Below are 18990 nucleotides of genomic sequence, written 5' to 3'. Positions count from 1 at the left end.
GCCGATGGTGGGGGGGGGGGGGGGGTTGCTAGCTGGAAGAAACACAGTGATGGTGCGACTGAAAGTAGCTCCTTTCCATTGGGTTCAGGAAGATCAGTTTTATTATGGAACTCACCATGCTTATGGCCGTCGCCGCGTGATGATGAAAGCATGGGAATCACGATGACCAAAACAAACGCTTTCATTGGTTCGCCATTCGTCATCATCACAAATGGCATTATAACCGCGGTATCTCATTGGTCGACCTGATTCCCACGGTCGATACGGGCATGCGATTCGTTGCTAGCCACGATACGGGTGTAAACAAAATGCCGCACGCGAAGCGTAGCGGGAAGAATTCGAAATGACTACTCATACTGAACACTACGCAAAAGAAATATAGTGGATTGCAATGATTTAACTATAATATCACTTCACGTTAACAGGAGCTTACTAAATAATACATACTTTTCAACCTGTGCACACGTGTGAATGATTGACCCGTTTTCTTTTTTCCACATCGTGCTCTAAACATACTTTGGTGGCCAGTGACAAGTAGCTATGTGTTTTCCTTATCGCTAAAACAATAATATGCGTATACTGATTACGTACCCGTAATAATGAACGATTTGTTATATTATTATCTCACTGATTTTCACACCCATATTATTTTCTTGAACACCTACCTATATAAAACGTGCTATTTCGTCTGACCAAAGCAGATAACAAATTCAACGTTAAAGAGCTTGCTCGGTATTATTTTGAAAGTGACTTCGAACTTAAATTGTCTTGTGATTTTTAAACCTGAAATCAACAATGAGTAAATATTCATCAAGCAATAATTCACAACTGGATCAAAGGTGTTAAGAGAGTGTGGAAATAAACAATTCTAACTCTCCATAAAATTAAGTGCTTTAATATACACAGTGCTGATTTATTATACGTATTTTCCATTTGAAAAGACTACCCACTGGCGGTGACTAACAAGACATTATACTGCTTTTGCATTGCATGGAACGAATTACAGTACTATTCAAATCAAGTGTGGCACTAAAAATAAAATATTCGATATAAATAAATACTCGAGTCTCTGCAAGAAGATGATGTCTCTCTGTGACCAGATCGAGCGTGTTTTAGACTCAATACTAGACAAAGTACTCAACAAAACACTCAGAACGATTGCTTGGCTTGTAGATCCAAGTAGCTGCCAAGACGTCAGCCCTCCCGATGACTTACCAGATATCATAAAGGGTAAGTAAGAGTCATAGGATGTGGTTTTAGCATAATGTGTGTATATGAATATGTGTGTAATTGTGTGTTTGTGTGTGTGTGTGTGTGTGTGTGTGTGTGATATTTTCTATATAAGTGAGTGCGGTTGATAGATAGAGGGAGAAAGAAAATGTGCGACAGATGAGTGAATGAGTGAGTGAGTGTCTGTGTGTGTGTTTGAGTATGTGTGTGTGAGAGAGAACCTGTGTATGTGTGTGTAAGATAGAAAAACGGAGAAAGATGGATTGATACAAAGATATATAGGCAGATAGATAGATAAATAGATAGCTAGATAGATAGATAGATAGATAGATAGATAGATAGATAGATAGATATACAGACAGACAGATAGATAGAGAGGGACAAATGGAGAGAAAGAGTGAGATAGAGATAGAGAGAACAAAAAAAAAAAAAACAAAACAAAAAAAAAACACCAAAAAAAAAAACAAAACACAAACAAACAACTCAATAGATATAAAATATAAAGAGAAAAACCTTCACCAAAAGATTTCCCATTTCCTTAAAAACACCAACAACCAACTCTCTTCCACGCAAAACAAACATGTTTCACATAAACATTAGAAAGTAGAATGGTGTAATACAAATCGTCAACTTCATCCAACACTCCTCGTAATCTTAAAACAAAACAAAACCAAAACAAAACAGGTGTTAAAGATTTTGGCCAGAAAACTCGTCCTTCAAATATCGACCGATTAAAATTACCATCGTCTTATAAAAAGCTCTCTAACCCGGGACTTCTGTTTAAGTCTCAGGTTTAAGGGATTTTGGCAGGATGAGGGTCATTCAAATGGGTCGATATTTGAAGGACGTGTATTCTGACCAAATTTTTTTAATGTAGTTTTTTTGTTCATAGTACACCAGAAGAGCCTATTAGTTTTGAATACTCTTGACAACAAATAAATCGCACTCGAAACGGAGTCATTGAGTTGAGTGGTTATCCCGAGATAACAAATGCGATAAAGTCAAGAGTCATATAATCATAATCGTTTCCTTATCAGCATCTTTTTCATCATCCATCGCCATCATCGTTTTCAATTGCTTTCATCTTACCATCAAGGTCACACAATTACCATGACCAATCACTAAGAATAGATTGATAAATAAATAAATGAATAAGTAAATGAATGCATTCGTGTCTTCCAAGAATGTTCAGTCCCAGAGGGCTTATCTTAAATTTGTCTTTGGGACACAACGTATGCAAGAAGAACGGGGGAACTGGGTTGATACACGTACACGTATTACTAAAAATTGAGCTATCCAGCTAGTTAAATAGGTCGACATATCGATCGATAGGTAGTTAGGTAGGTGAGCTGATAGGAGAGTGATAGATGGATAGATTAAGGAGGGAGAGTGGAGATAATGAGAGATAGAAGAGAAAGACAAGAGAGATAAGAGAGAGGGAAAGAAAGAAAGAAAGATAGATAGATAGATAGATAGATAGATAGATAGATAGATAGATAGATAGATAGATAGATAGATAGATAGATAGAGAGAAAGATAGATAGATAGATAGAGAGAGAGAGAGAGAGAGAGAGAGAGAGAGAGAGAGAGAGAGATTAGGATAGTTAAGGAAGGGGATGAAAAAAAAACAAAGAACGGAGAGACTGACAATGAACTTTTCATGTTAGTTGACCTCGAAAATCTATTATTAGATGGCATGACATAAGAGCTGGAAGAGATAAGAATGGACGGTCACAGCAGATGCACACTCACAAATACATGCATGCTAACATACATACATACATACATACTTACATACATACATACATACATACATACATATATACATACATACATATATTACATATATATATATATATATATATATATATATATATATATATATATAAATATATATATATATATAAATACCCCCCCCCCCCCCCCCTTCCCAAGAGAAGAACAAAATAAAACAAAGGAACACACAGTCATTTTAATATTGGTAAGAGTAAAAGAGATGAGAGAGAGAGAGAGAGAGAGAGAGAGAGAGAGAGAGAGAGAGAGAGAGGGGGGGGGGGGGGGCGGGTGAGATGAATAAGGGAAGGAGGAAGGGTGCTCAGCGATGTTAAAACGAATGAGAGAGAGAGAGAGAGAGAGAGAGAGAGAGAGAGAGAGAGAGAGAGAGAGAGAGAGAGAGAGAGAGAGAGAGAGAGAGAGAGAGACCTACTTTATGTAATCGACATGATGAGATAAGCGACTGCATCTCATGCACACGACACTCAGGACGAGTGTATTTTTAGTTCATCGCTGCACAGTCATAACAAACCCACGTGACATTGTTATGTCGAGAGTGAGTGGTGTATTTGTTTTGTTACGTGTGTCTTTATCATAATTTATTCCACGCGCACTATTTAGAGATCACTCTCGACTTTGCATTTGGCGACAGTGACGGCAGATCGACTCTCTCTCTCTCTCTCTCTCTCTCTCTCTCTCTCTCTCTCTCTCTCTCTCTCTCTTCCCCTCTCTCTCCCTCTCTCTTTCCATCTCTGTCAATCCCTCTCTCGCTATTTCATGATTTAAAATAATGAAACAAAGAAATCACTGAGCCAAAAAAAAAAAAAAAAAAAGAACAACAAACAAACAAAAACAATACAAACAACAAAAAACAAAAGAGAAACAAACAAAAAACAAAAACAATCAGCCCCTACCAAAACAAAACATTAAAAAAAAACAACACAAAAAAACAACAAAGAAATAAAAAAAGACAAAAAAAAAAACAAAAAAAAAAAAAAAACAAAAACAAACAAAACAACAAAAACTAACAAAAAAAAAAGAACCAAAAAAACAAACAAAAACAAACAAACCAAAAAAAAACCAAAAAAAAAAAAACCAAACAAACAAAAAAAAACAAAAAAAAAAAAACAAAACAAAAATCAAACCAAAAAAACAAAAAAAATATTTTATAACCCATCTCTGTCTCCGGTCATTTAACATGTAAGACGAGTTATGATGCCTGTTAGTGTTAGGTCATACTGCATTTTTTCCCCGATAGACCATCCTCTTTACGGCCAGGTACTCGTTTTACACCTGAGTATAGTAAAAGAATGTGAGTAAAGAGCCACTTCCAAGGATTCAACTTTGCGCCGCTCAGGGCGGGCTCGAGCCCTGGACCCTCCGATCCGAGGCCAGTGCCATACCAGAAGACTACACAGTCGCACTAGAAAATCATTTGTTACCAACTGCCGTAAAAATGACATATCGAACCTGTTTTATTTGAGGTCTCAAGTCTAAACCGTTTCTTTTTGTTTGTTTTTTTTTGGGGGGGGGGGGGGGGATTTATGGTCATTTTCGCAAACGGTAAAATATTATCATCAAGAAAGTCTTTTCTCATTAAAATGAATTGCCTATCACGTGGTTGTTGTAGAAATTGAAGTTATTTTAATTGAGACAATTCTAATTTTATTATGTATTTTGCAGCGATCTATGCAGTATGCTGTTGAGATTCAACAATCAATTATTTGAAATCGAAAAGAAACATCTTGTTGAATTCAGTGGAATCCGCATAAAGTCAGCACTCTTAAAGCTAGCTTCTGCTTAAAGTCAACACCTCTTGTCTTGTTGGTCCCAAATTATATTTTCTTTATTTGAATAAGTTGAATTAATAATTGATAAAGTCAACTTTGTTAACAGTCAACCAGTCTTTCTGGTCCGGTTCTGTTGACTTTATCAAGACTCAAAAGTTATACAGTTGTATTAGTTAAACAGAACAAAAGCCAAAATGTTCAAAAGCCTGAATCATATTGTTGGCTCGTTTCGTTATTTGTGTTTTATTTTAATCTTATAAGCCTCTAACAACGTGACTTGAGAGGTAGTATTTATAACTAGAAACTAGTACCAACTTCCATAAATAATACTTACGTACTATGTGTGTATAAACAATTGGAACCATATTATCTGATAAGCCATAGTATCCGTCCACAACAAAGGAAAAGGGGAGGAGGAAGAAGAAAGATTAAGTTTGAGTTTATCCTATAATAATATTACTAATATTGTGCAACGCGAGTTCACTACTACAATCTTACTATAATCTCTTGTTATTTGTCATTTGTAGTAAAAGGAACCTTGGGATTACGGTTTAGACTTTGCCAAGAATACGTAATGGAGGGAAATACCCTTGTCGCTGCAAATGAAATGTACTTATTACTCTATTCTCTCTCTCTCTCTCTCTCTCTCTCTCTCTCTCTCTCTCTCTTCTTCTCTTGTATATATATATATATTATATATATATATATATATATATATATATATATATATATAATATATAGCAATTCATCAATCCATCTATCTACCTATCAGTCTATCTATCTATCTATCTATCTATCTATCTATCTATCTATCTATCTATATATCTATCTATCTATCAATCTATCTATCTATCTATTTATCTATCTATCTATCTATCTATCTATCTATCTATCTATCTATCTATCTATCTATCTATCTATCTATCTATCTATCTCTTATCTCTTCCTGTGAAACCTTATGATTTAATGGTAAGTTGTTTTGTCTTTGAATCTGAAGGAAAAGAGTACATTCCCAGGGAAAATATTGCTATTTAGTTTCTTGTGATCTCCGAATTTTCAGTCCCTGTCCTAATATTATTAGAAACAGTGATTTCAATTTACAGGAAATTTAATGATTATAAACTGAGTAGGTAATACTAGCGTACGGTATAATAATATAATAATAGTAGTAGTAGTAGTAGTAGTAGTAGTAGTAGTAGTAGTAGTAGTAGTAGTAGTAGTAGTAGTAATAGTTGTAGTAGTATATAATATAGTAATAATATAATAATAATAATAATATAATAATAATATAATAATAATAATAATAATAATAATAATAATAATAATAATTAATAATATAATAATAATAATAATAATAATAATAATAATAATAATAATAATAATAATAATAATAATAATAATAATAATAATAATAATAATAATAATAATAATAATAATAATATAATAATAATAATAATAATAATAATAATAATAATAATAATAATAATAATAATAATAATAATAATAATAATAATAATAATAATAATAAATAATAATAATAATAATAATAATAATAATAATAATAATAATAATAATAATATAATAATAATATAATAATAATAATAATAATAATAATAATAATAATAATAATAATAATAATAATATGTCAACTTGATAGATATTTTATCATGTCGATTGTAATATGAAAAAAAAGTTTCTGGTCAAAATAGGATAATAGTGTTTTGTCTGTTTACGGCATGTTTCTTGGATAGAAACAAGTAAGAAATTAACACTTGACTGGCTGAGCTCGTTGACCTTTATCTGTTTGTTAAGATTATAATAATATTATTATTATTGAATAATTAGCCTCTACTACGAATACATCTGCTACCGTTGCTAACGATTAGTAAGTATTTTGTAGTTTACAGTAGGTATGCAGTATCACCAACAATGGCGGCTAGAGCTGTTCTTTAAGGAAACGGATGTTATTCTGGTTCTCTAGGCGTGAAATGTAACGATCAGTAGGTATGCCTACCAATAATTGCTCGCTACCCTTAGAGTAAGTCACGAGGATAGTGTTGACCACCTTTCGTATGTGCCAGTAATTGTTTATAGTCAGATATCCAAACAATAATAAGAATGCGGACAAGACGGATAAATTAGATAAGCAAATGAATACATAAATAAATGATGTACAAAAAAAAAAAGAAAAAAAAAAAAAAAAGAAATACAAATGATAAGATAGGTAGGTAAAAAAAAAATCGATAGATAAATTTTAGAATGCAACAAATAAATGCATGAATGAGTTAATGCATAAATAAGTAAATAAATCAAGAAATGAAGAGATACATAGATCTCAGCGTCTATCTGAGTTGGCACCCCACCAAAATATGACCACCCGAAAATACACAATCATTACGATGTCGATTTACCCTTACACTGCCCTGTTCTGTTTTCTTCCGTACTTGACTAAAACAAAAAAAACAAAAAACAAAAAAATTAAAAAAAAAAAAAAAAAATAAAAAAAAAAAAAACCCAAAAAAACCCCAAATAAACCAACAAAACAAACAAAAACACATTACATGGCCAGAAAACTCGTCCTTCAACTCTCGGTCAATTGAAATGACCGTCATCTTGGCAACAAAAAAAAACAACTCTCAAACCTTGTACTTCGCCTAGTCCAAGGTTTGAGAGTTTTTCCCAAGATGACGGTCATTTTAATCGATCGACAGTTGAAGGACGAGTTTTCTGGCCAAAATTTTGAAAAACATGTTTTTATTTGTTCATAGTATGGCAGTATAAGGCCTTAATGCCACCAGCAATGATTGTGTCATCTTTCCGGTGCACAATTATTGATCTCAAAGTATCCCCCCCCCCCCCCCCCCCTAGGCCGATTATATAGTATGGACCAAGGACAGTGCTTGTCAACACAGTCAGTCCGTCCACCTAGCGGTTTCGTCTTCCACTCTATTTCCACGAAAAGAGAGAGATAGGAAGGCGGAAGATAATAAAAATAATAATAGAAAGTAGAATTTCAGTCTTGTAGATTCCATTCGCTCTGATAACATCTACTCAAAGACTTTAAAAATATAAAATGGATGCAGTGTTGTGTCATTCTGTAAAATTCACGTATGTATTTTTTAGGGGGGGGGGGGGGAGAGAAAATAAAAGAAATTAAAAAAAAACAACAAAAAACAAAACACAAAACAAAATAAAAGCAACAACAAAAAGAAAAAAATCAACAAAAAACTGGTGTCAGTTCCACTTTTCAATCACGATTGTTTAATACAGACGGAGTTGTGTCTTTCATATAATTTTTATCATGTTTTGCTGGAGAAAGACGAAACCGAATTTAGATAAAGAATCCAACAAAATAAAACAAACAACAACACGAACAAAATAGAAAAGAAAATGCCGTCAACAAGATAGACAATTCCCAGAACCAACCACGGAATAAATTATTTAAAAGCCAATAGAGACGGCAGTGAAGGAACAGAAATGAGCCTCCACTGTACTAGGCAGATGGTCTTTGAGGAGGTTCATGTCGATGTAAATATCTGACTCAACTCATGTATTGACCCCTTGCGGTCACTGCGGTCACTGCCACGCACCGCTTACTTTGTGGTCACAAGTCTAACCCAGCACCTTCTTGGATTGCCTTGGTCTAACCGCAAGTTAAATCTTTACTTACACACAGGGAAATGAACTTCCGACGTCCAGTAGTGAGTGTTTTCACAACAACAACAGCAGCAGCCAAGAATAAGTCAATCGAGGTCATTGTGCGTACGATCTCTGGCATCGATGAAAATAGATTACATCATTTTATATGGAGAATAGAAAACCCAAACATACACATTTAAATCACGCAATAAATAACATTCTCTTTATTCGTCCCAGAGGCAGGGGAAATTTGTCTTTAGGGTCTATTCCGAGTGACGACTGAAATAACTCAAGCGCCAGCCGCAGTGCAGCGCCGCAAACTGAGCTAGGTCGAGGTGACTTGCTCAAGGCCAAGCAGCGCAGCCGGTATTCGAACTCAGTACCTTTCGGGTACGAAGCAAAGACCTCACCGCTAAGCCACGCTGCCCCATTATTTAACTAATTTTCGGTTTCACCATGTTCACTGTCCTTCACATTGCTTTGAGCAACATATCAAATGAGGAACCAGATTTCTATTCCACATATTGCAAGTCTCTTATTTTTTGGGGGGAGCTGGGTCTGTTTGTTCTGGCGGAAAGTATTTTGGGCCTTGTGCCTCTGACTTCTGAAGATTAATTATTTCCTTCTCACTCACAACTCCCTCAACCCCCTCCCCCCCTCCCCCCAACCCCTCCCCATCTGACGCGTCCGTTCACCTCTCGTACCGCCGTCAATTTTAAATCCATCAATAAATTCGGTGTGATGAAACATCATTCGAACTATATGTACTTTTGAGACGTATCTTTATAATAATATTAGCTTAGCCATGAAGCACGGCGTGTCTATAAATAGATGTTATAAATCAAAAATATACAGAAGCGTGCTGGCGCTATTAAATCATTGCAATTGCAAGTTGAGCCTTGTACGATTGTGTTGTTGCAATCACATTTAATCGGATTACAAATTCAATAGTGTTTTGTAAGATTGACCTCTCGTTGCCTACGGCCAGAGCTGCCTACTTGAAATTAAAAAGAAAATAAATAATCCTAGTTTCCAAGGGAAAAAAGAAAAAGTCACTTTAAATAGCTTTTGAAATAAATAATTTGCCTCTGGCGTGATCCAAAAACAAAAAACAAAAACAAATCTCCAAAGACCTTAATATAGATTCTAAGAAACTAGACTTTCCTTTTAATGAGTCAAAGAAGCGAATGCTGTTCTGTAACTGGAGCCAAAAATTCGTATTTCTACGATTTTTTCGTAATACTAGACAAGTCTGCCTACGGCAAAACAATGCCGATTCTCGCTTTCTGTATTATTATCTCTTTTTTTTAGTTTTCAAACACAAATGCTGTGTAGCATCTATTTTAATTTTTAGTTAAAGAAATAATTTAAGAACTTAATGTTTACCCACGTACACTTATTTGCAGGTCTGATAACCGAACTCATTTATAGTTTTGTTTTAACATCGTTGCTATTGTGTTGGCTTGAGTGTATTTCCAGTATAACAATAAGACCATAACAATTTGACTTGTTCGTCGGTTTTTACTCATATCCACCTTATTAATTTATTTTTCTGTAGTCGGAGTTGTATAATTAGAAAAGCGTAAAAACAAAAAAAAAAAAAAAAACAAACAAACCATTTCTTTTTCCTCTGTTTATAATTATTAGATATCGCATCGTTCAAAACCGCAGGCGATTTTTTTCTTCTTTTTCATATGTCTACCCCTGAGTTGGAAACCAATTTACAAGGATTTGTTACTTTTATGCGCTTAAATAAGGGTGATGTCAAAGTGTTAATCCTTCCCTATCCTTTAGTTCATCTGTGACTGCTATCATTAGTCACGGAATAAATTACATTGGGCGGGAGATTTTTATGTCCGCTGAGTGGAGTCGCCTTCCTCTCGATCTTCCGCTTCGTTTATCCCCTCAGTAAAAGTAAATGATCACGCTTGTCATCTTTTCAATATTCAATGATTTAGATAGTGTCCGATTGGCTAACGACCCAAAAGATACTTTTGACAATTAAAAAAAATAAATTAAAGTAAAGGCCTATTTCGCTTTACTTGTTCGGTTCTATGAATGTTACATTAGATGAAATCAAAAGCGCTTACATTTTATTTGTAATTTGTCTTAAACTTCGGCAGATTGGTTGACGAGGAGAAAGGGTGTGAAATGCGAATGCATGGTTGTCTCAATTTTACTAGCGAAAAGTCCTATCCGTCAAGGTGACGAAGTGTAAGCGCGAAGGATTATAATGGTTACAACAGGATATCACGTCAGGGACAAATATAGATCACCCAATACAGGTGTGCGGTATAGCGAAGAGACTAATACAAAACAAGAGGGATAGATTATAGTAGCTGTGCGCAAAGAGACGAGTGAGGTATCGATTATATTCAATCAAATAGAGAACAACCCCCAAAAAAGTTGGCGTTGCTGTGTTATTTTAGAAACAATACACCCAACCCATTGCAAAACGTTTGTGTCGGTTAATCTAATCTAGAAATTTTAACCCCCCCCCCCCCCCAGGAAAATCGAAGCACATAATGCATTGAATGTCCTATCTTCTTTGCAGTTTCGACTGGAAACATGGCGACAAAGTTCAAACGTGTTCCTAAAGATCCTAATGGGACCAGTCATCGTATAGTTTTCTTGCTTACCGCGTTTGACAACATCGAGTAGTGTAAACTAACTTACTTCTCTAGCTCATGAGTAACGGTATCGTCATAACAGTCTGGATACAAGGGGAATAGTAGAGTTTAATAATCTCCACTAACATTGGCAGCCGCGTGGACTGTGTGTATTGGCAATAGACCAATGCTTTACGTATTCGCACGAGTAACATAACACAAAGACAAAAGTCTTGAAGAGTGTGGCACCGGATCAGTTTATTGAATAGCTATAGAGAGAACAGGTACCATATTCAGTTAAAGACAATGACAGCAAGCTGAACTTTCCCTTTTACCTGGCATTGGCATGTGTTCATGATAAGAAACACAATAAGATAAACTACAAAAAGACTTTAAACGTTCAATTTGTTTACGCGATTCAAAGATAATACTTTTAAAACTCTGATTCCAAGAATTTAAATGAGTTGCACATATTGTGCTGAGAATTTGTTAAATAATAATAGACAATCTTTAAATGGATTCTGAGTCTTTATTATTGTCATCTACGCCTTCATTCTTGTCACGGATTGTTTTTATTCCATACCAAAGGGAATTCAGAAGTTATGACAATACATAATGTCATTATTACTGTTTGAAACCAACCTGTGAATGTGACTGATTCATTGATTATTTTGCTGTACCGATTGTGCTAAAAATAGAAACACCAGCCTTTGAAATAGAAAGAAACAAAACACACAAACAACAAAAATTTCCGTTGGAGGCATCAAAGTAAGTGAAATCAATTTTAATATTAAAATTAGGGGATCTCCCTCGTCTTATGACATGCTCAGATTGTTTATAAAGACTCGTGTATGATACATATCAATTAAAAACAAGGCACACTTATCTAATCGTTTTGATGTGTCAGTGTTATAATTAAATATTATCTCTAAAGGTCGATAACATATTCTATAAATTACAATGCAGACTTTTATCAAACAGCCAGTGTGTTACATCACTGTAATGGACCATAGCACATAATCTGACAGACATACACACTGTGTTAAATAATACTCTATACTTAATATTATTATCACATTGTTGTTTAAGCACATCATGTTTCGAATGAATACAGGACTTATGGATTGCTACTGTTTAAGTGTGAATATTACATTATGTTGTTTCAACGCATTAATCAGGTAGATAATTATTTAAAATCACCTTTTTACTCAGTTTTTCGAGTTGTGCTTTATTGTCGTTTGCGTTTTCGAGTTATAACTTGTGACATCTCCGAGGTCCTTGATATTCATTGAGGTAAAAAACAAATATTCAAAAGAAAAATAACACAACACAAAGCAAAACAAAAACAAAAACAAAATAAACAAGCAAACAAGAACAAAAAAAAAAAACAAACAACAAAACAATAAACAATAAAAAGAGAAACAACAACAACATAAAATAAACAAACATTGCAACTGGGATAGTTCAATATTATGTTCATAATGGCATCAATCCATACAAAGGATAACGAGAAGAGAGAGAGAGAGAGAGAGAGAGAGAGAGAGAGAGAGAGAGAGAGAGAGAGAGAGAGAGAGAGTACTAAATATTATTAAAGAGGTTTACAACTCTTTTCTTATCTGTTTTATTTATTCATTTGAAAAAAAAATAATTATTTGTTTCTTCATTTCAGACATACACAAAGCCAGCATGACATTCCGGGAACTTCAACCAGATCTCCTTAGTACAAGTGCAGCGACCACTGTCAATCATCACGATGGGTTAGCAAAAAGATGCAAATCCATGGACGACATCAGCAACCACAGCATTGGAAGGCGAGTGACAACAAACAGTAATCATTACAACAAAATCAACATTTATCACAACAATAACACATTCCTCCATCGAAGTTTTGACCAAATTCGCCAATCTTCAACGATGACATCGAAGTGCAACGGCCCAATGGTGATACATCGCCAAGAATCCTATCATGGTGAAAATGACATTGGGCTTGAACCATATGTGAAGGGCAAATCTGTTAATCAAAGACAATGCCACCGGTGTTGTTCAGATCCGCTGCCACGTTCCCAACAGATAACAAAATCGAACATCCAAAGCAACACTTTCAAAATCCACAACTCCATCAGTGGTCTTATTCCAAAACAACCCATTGACAATTCTACTGTGGGAACTTCTGCAGACACCACAGACGGTTCTCCAATTCAAAAACATTCAGTTGAAATGTTGCCATCAGAAAACTCAACAAGTGCCTCAAAAAGTTCAAATTCAAATTCACAACATTCCGGAACCCGATCGGATTTGGAGAAGGAAATGACGAAGAGGAAACTCCAACGAAGAATGACAGATCTTTTCATTAAACATTTACCAGAGCCACAACAGAGTGGTGAACTTGAGTCAGAAGGTGACGAGCAGCTTTGTCACAGCATCGTGGACGAGCTGAAAAAAATTGCTGACAGCTTCGATGAGAGACACAGTGGGAAGGTAAAAAAGATATATTTATCTCTCTCTCTCTCTCTCTCTCTCTCTCTCTCTCTCTCTCTCTCTCTCTCTCTCTTTCTCCATCCTATTCAAAGTTTTTCCTTGAAATTACTCTCCCCGTTTCTTACAATCTCCCCTTTCCATCTCCATTTTTCTATGTCACTCATTCTTTCCTCCTTTTACAATTTGGTCTCTTCCAATGGTAAACTAGTTTATTAATTATATCTATTATTCATTTTATAAAATCGAGATGAATCATATAATAATAATAATAATAATAATAATAATAATAATAATAATAATAATAATAATAATAATAATAATAATAATAATAATAATAATATATAGTAATAATAATAATAATAATAATAGATCTTTATTGTCCATAAATATGGCAATTTGTAATTTAGTTACACTTGTTATAACGTTATATGATAACAATAACATTGAATATATACTCTTTGATGCTAGAGCATAACATGAAATCAAGTGAAGTCTATTTTTCATATCCTATCATGATCAATTTAAATCTGTATTTTTAATTTGACACTGATAAACATTTGTCTTTCTTTCTTTGGTATTTTACAGGATGGATTTCAGGCCTTGCAAGAGACTCTGAACATCGACCTGACCAAATTCCTTTTGCCTGATTGGCTGAGGCATGGCATTGGACCAGCTGTAATCAAGACATCCCTCAATCTGGCATTGCAGTTCAACAGGCTTTGATTTACTGTAGAATGAAGATAACTACCGTTCTGCCAAAGAGAGATACGTTAAAAAAAAATCCCATCTACAGATAATTCATTTCTTTAAAATACCATTCATTTTGTTGATAACCATCCCATCAACAATGGATTTGTTTAAACATTATCCAGTTCAAAACATTCAGTATGCTGGTAAAATTCCTTTTACGTGGATTTGTTTGCGTGGATTCGTTTGCTTAGGACATATTTTATATCTATTTTTGAGGTACTTTTATGGAAACATTCAACTATATCAACAATTTATAGATAAATAACCAAATGGATGAGCAATAATTACCGGCGCCAGACTAAACATTCTGGATACATTTATCTCCAGAAAGAAATGTATCAAATGCCCCAGATCTGGACTGGAAAAAAACATGATTTTTTATATGAAAAACCTACAAAATTTGAATTATTCTGTGATCAGATTCATATGGAAAATGGTGTGTGGCTGACACTCTAATGCAGGCTTGTCACATTTGTTTGATTTTTTTAAAAAACACTTTTAAAACAATGACGAAACCAACGTTTGGTGATACACCCACATGCACCAAAAGAACGCATTGCTCCTGATTGATGAATGGAAGGTACCAGTCGAAGGTGACTCGGAATGAAAATGTGCCAGATCTTTTTGTTGCTTTAGCTAGTCAAAGTAAAGGCTACATAATATACTTTATTTGCCATACAGTTTGAATAAAAATGAACGTATGTATCATTATGCCTTCTTTCTCACACGAAACTCATTATGCCAAATTAGGGAGCAGGCACTGGAGAAATATTCAGATCTGAAAATTTCTGTATGAAAAAGCGTCGGTCAAAGCAGAAAGAAAAATACACGAAAAAAAAAAAAAACCATCACAAAATATCAGGCTGGCTGATTTTTTGGGATGGATATTTTTCTTGGAATTTTATTTCTGTTTTGTCTAGCACTGTTTTATACACACCTTTACAGATTTTCATGAAACTCAACAAAGGTCCGTGGTAGGGTTTTTGCAACCAAAAATAGAAAGGCCCCAATTGACAACTCTAAACTGGGCACTTGGTATCTTCCACAGTTCAGTCATTTGGGATTATTATTAAGTCTTACGTTACGCTAATGTACTGACAATTTTTAAAAAGTGCTTTACTTACTTCTACATTCTAGTCACGTATTGACAGATAATGCTCAAGAAATTTTACGAACCTCATTTGATTTTACTCATTTATTTCACCTTGCATTTTTGTACTTACTGTAATATTTTGTATGAAATTTACAATGAATATATTATATAATTGATGTGGTGAGGTTTTGTTTATAAGTGAGGAAGATACCGTTTCACATTTCAGCGAGATATGAATGGAATTCATTTCGATTAGATAAATTCTTTTACTCCCCTCGTTTTCAAAAGACAAAAAAGTCCCCAAAAGAACAAGAACAAACAAAACCCAAAACAACAACAAGCAGATAGAAATGAAAAAAAAGAAAATAAGATCATTTAGAATTTAAAAAAAAATCCAAAGAAAAGAATATAAATAAATTTTAACTCCTACATAACTAATGCAAGAACAATAACAAATGCGTTATAACAATAACAGCAAAAGATAACAGTGAATGCAACAATAACATCTACAACAACAAAAACAATAATAATAAATAATAATATCAACAACAACAACAACAACAACAACAACAACTACTACTACTACTACTACTACTACTATTACTACTACTACTACTACTACTACTACTACTACTACAACTGCTACTACTACTACTACTACTACTACTACTACTACTACTACTACTACTACTACTACTACTACTACACTACTACTATACTACTACTACTACTACTACTACTACTACTACTACTACTACTACTACTACTACTACTACTACCACTACTACTGTACTACTACTACTACTACTACTACTACTACTACTACTACTACTACTACTACTACTACTGCTACTACTACTACAACCATATCAACATCTACATCACAGCAAATTAAATTATCATCAGACACAAACCTAATAAAAATAGCTGCAATATGAAACGATAACAATTGCCTTATTATTATTCAATCATAGCGGATCTAATAATTATTCCACGGAATAATCTCACAGCTCCCATCATTATACAACCGATGAGAACATTATGTGATTGCCAACAATTTTTTTCCACCCTCCAATTAGTAACAATTCCTCTATTATTTGCTATGCAAATCAAGGCCGGTTTACAAAGAGAAACCAGTCAATGTTCGCCACAGGTTCAATCTTCACCAGTGCGGAACGAATTTCCATCGAATCACTTACGCTTACACACACACACACACACACACACACACACACACACACACACATACATGTACGGAGACATACAGACGAAAAAGTAATGTGTATATGATTGATTGAAAACTATATCTATGACTGTGATGTCTAATGTGCGCAATTTGTTATGCTTAACAATCTAAATTTAAGCGTTTCTTATCAATTCTAAATAACAACTAAACATCCTGACTGGAAAAATACTTATTAAAAAATTAACACCATAGTCCACTCTGCATTTATCCGGACTTATTCGACTGTTTATTATATGCATAAAATACATACATCATACATACATACATACATACATACATACATACATACATACATACATACATACATACATACATACATACATACAACATATACTACTATACATACATACATACAACCACATCATATACATACATACAAAACTACATACACACACACACACACATATATATATATATATATATATATATATATATATATATATATATATATATATATATATATATATATATTATATATACAGCGATAGCAAGGGAGAGGGAGGGAGAGAGAGAGAGAGAGAGAGAGAGAGAGAGAGAGAGAGAGAGAGAGAGAGAGAGAGAGAGAGAGAGAGAGAGAATGAATGAATGAATGAATGATATGACTATATTATCTTGTTTATGAATACTTGTTTGCCCAGTCACATTGAAAATAAAGTCAGAAAATAAAAGCATCGATTTTATTTGTTATTGTTTCAGTGGTGTGTGCTGTTCATCGCCCTACCAAAGGCGAGAAATTGACATCTGAGGCTGGCTTAAGCTCCTCTGTAACGGATGTTACAAGTTGGCTTGTTTTTTATTTGTTTTGTTTTGTTTTGTTTTGATTTTCTAATAGGGAACAAAAGTGTGAGGTCAAAAAACTGATTCCAATCTCACTTGAAGTGTAAAACCATTCTTCCTGAGGCTGGATACATACTTTTGTAACTGATCTTCTGGTTAAAGAAAAGGAAAACGAAAAAAAATAATTAAACTTTTATAAGACGCAATATTCACTAAACGTAATCAAAGCTCTTTACAAGGGGTCCCTAGCCAACAGCAATACTTAACATGTTGGACGAGACATGACGCTTGTTAGGAGATCTTACATTTTTTTTTTCGGAAAAAGACAACAGATTTAACGGCCAGGTACTCATTTTACACCTGAGCACGGTGAGAGAATGTGAGTAAAGAGTCTTTTCCAAGGACTCAACAATGCGCCGCTCGGGACTCAAACCCAACACTTTCCGATCCGAAGGCGACTGTCACACCACTCGATCACATAGCCGCAGAGTGATGGCATTTTTTCTATATATGCTGGTCGTCCATTAAGATCATCTATCTTCGCCCCATTATCCTTAGACTCTGCCTAGTCTTCCAGCTACTAACATAGTTATGCCACCTTATCAATCCCTCGTGGGGGCGGGGACGTACACTCCTCTAAGCTTGGTGAGAAGTTGCCAGGCTTTGATACCAGTAAGAGGAGACACTGGGTGGCTGCGAATCGGCTTCGGTCGAGGAGCTGCCTAACAGCAAGTGCGCTTCATCAGTGGTGACTTTCCACCTGTCCCACATGTACCCGATGTGGGCAAGTACCCGAAACGGCAGAGCATCTTGTTGAACGGTGTGTTGTGACGATGCGACCAGGCGGGTTCGCAGCGGTGCACGAATGCGGACCGGACTTTGCTGATTGGGTCGATCGTCATAGCAAGGTAGTGTGAGAACCATAAGAGGCTGCTGCCACCTTATGATCCAATATGTAACATATCCATTAAGAAACCCCCCGAAGGACTGGTTACATACACTTTTCCAAGGAGTTTGGAACCCGAAGACTAGAAGGTGTGACGTGAAGACTTCTCTGTCATATTAAGAGTCAAATATACGCATCGCGTTATAGCTGTGGGATTTTAAAAAAAAATCCTTTAGGCATACAAAAAGGCTGTTTTGCCGTACTCTGGAAAAACCCATATTTAAAAATTTGATCAGAAAACTCGTCCTTCAGATATTAGAAGCGAAGTCCTAGGTTTGAGAGTTTTTGCCAAGATGAGGGCCATTTAAATCGATCGATATTTGAAGGACAAGCATTCTGGTGACATTTTAAAATGATATGGGTTTTCCCAGAGTACGGCAGTGTTGCATCTCGTACATTTGACAAAACACATTTTTACATGACATTGGCCTTCGACGTCGATCGATTAAGGTGACTCTGTACTTGCCAGAAAGTCTTAAACCTGGTCTTTAAAAGAAGTTATTGGTTTGAAACAAAACGGTATCGAACGATGTGTACTTAATTGCTGGTCTGATAACCCAAATGGGGTTCCAAAGTAATAACGTCACTTCATCTTAACAACGCTCACATAAACAAAAAGTGGTTCTCACCAGGATGTCGGTAAAACCAATCGGCCTCAC

General features: G+C 34.8%; 1 protein-coding gene across 4 annotated transcripts; it reads left to right on the top strand.

Annotated features, from left to right (window-relative positions):
* The first annotated feature begins 290 nt into the window (after positions 1-290).
* LOC144976715 (uncharacterized) lies at positions 291-15896 on the top strand. 4 transcript variants are annotated; one of them, XM_078921082.1, is made up of 3 exons: positions 291-1230; positions 12711-13519; positions 14105-15896. In XM_078921082.1, the coding sequence occupies exons 1-3, from the start codon at positions 1080-1082 to the stop codon at positions 14240-14242; spliced, it is 1098 nt and encodes a 365-aa protein (XP_078777208.1). In that variant the 5' UTR covers positions 291-1079; the 3' UTR covers positions 14243-15896. The 4 variants fall into 4 exon arrangements, with proteins under 4 accessions (XP_078777208.1, XP_078777214.1, XP_078777221.1 ...); XM_078921088.1 differs by lacking the exon at positions 291-1230 and adding an exon at positions 11138-11809; XM_078921095.1 differs by lacking the exon at positions 291-1230 and adding an exon at positions 12021-12219.
* The last annotated feature ends 3094 nt before the right edge of the window (positions 15897-18990 follow it).

The sequence above is a fragment of the Berghia stephanieae genome, chromosome 1 (assembly GCF_034508935.2).
Source record: "Berghia stephanieae isolate SIO BIC M18660-M18661 chromosome 1, UCSD_Bste_1.3, whole genome shotgun sequence".
In the NCBI taxonomy this organism is placed as follows: Eukaryota; Metazoa; Mollusca; class Gastropoda; order Nudibranchia; family Aeolidiidae; genus Berghia; species Berghia stephanieae.
This window is presented reverse-complemented; position numbering and strand designations above follow the sequence as displayed.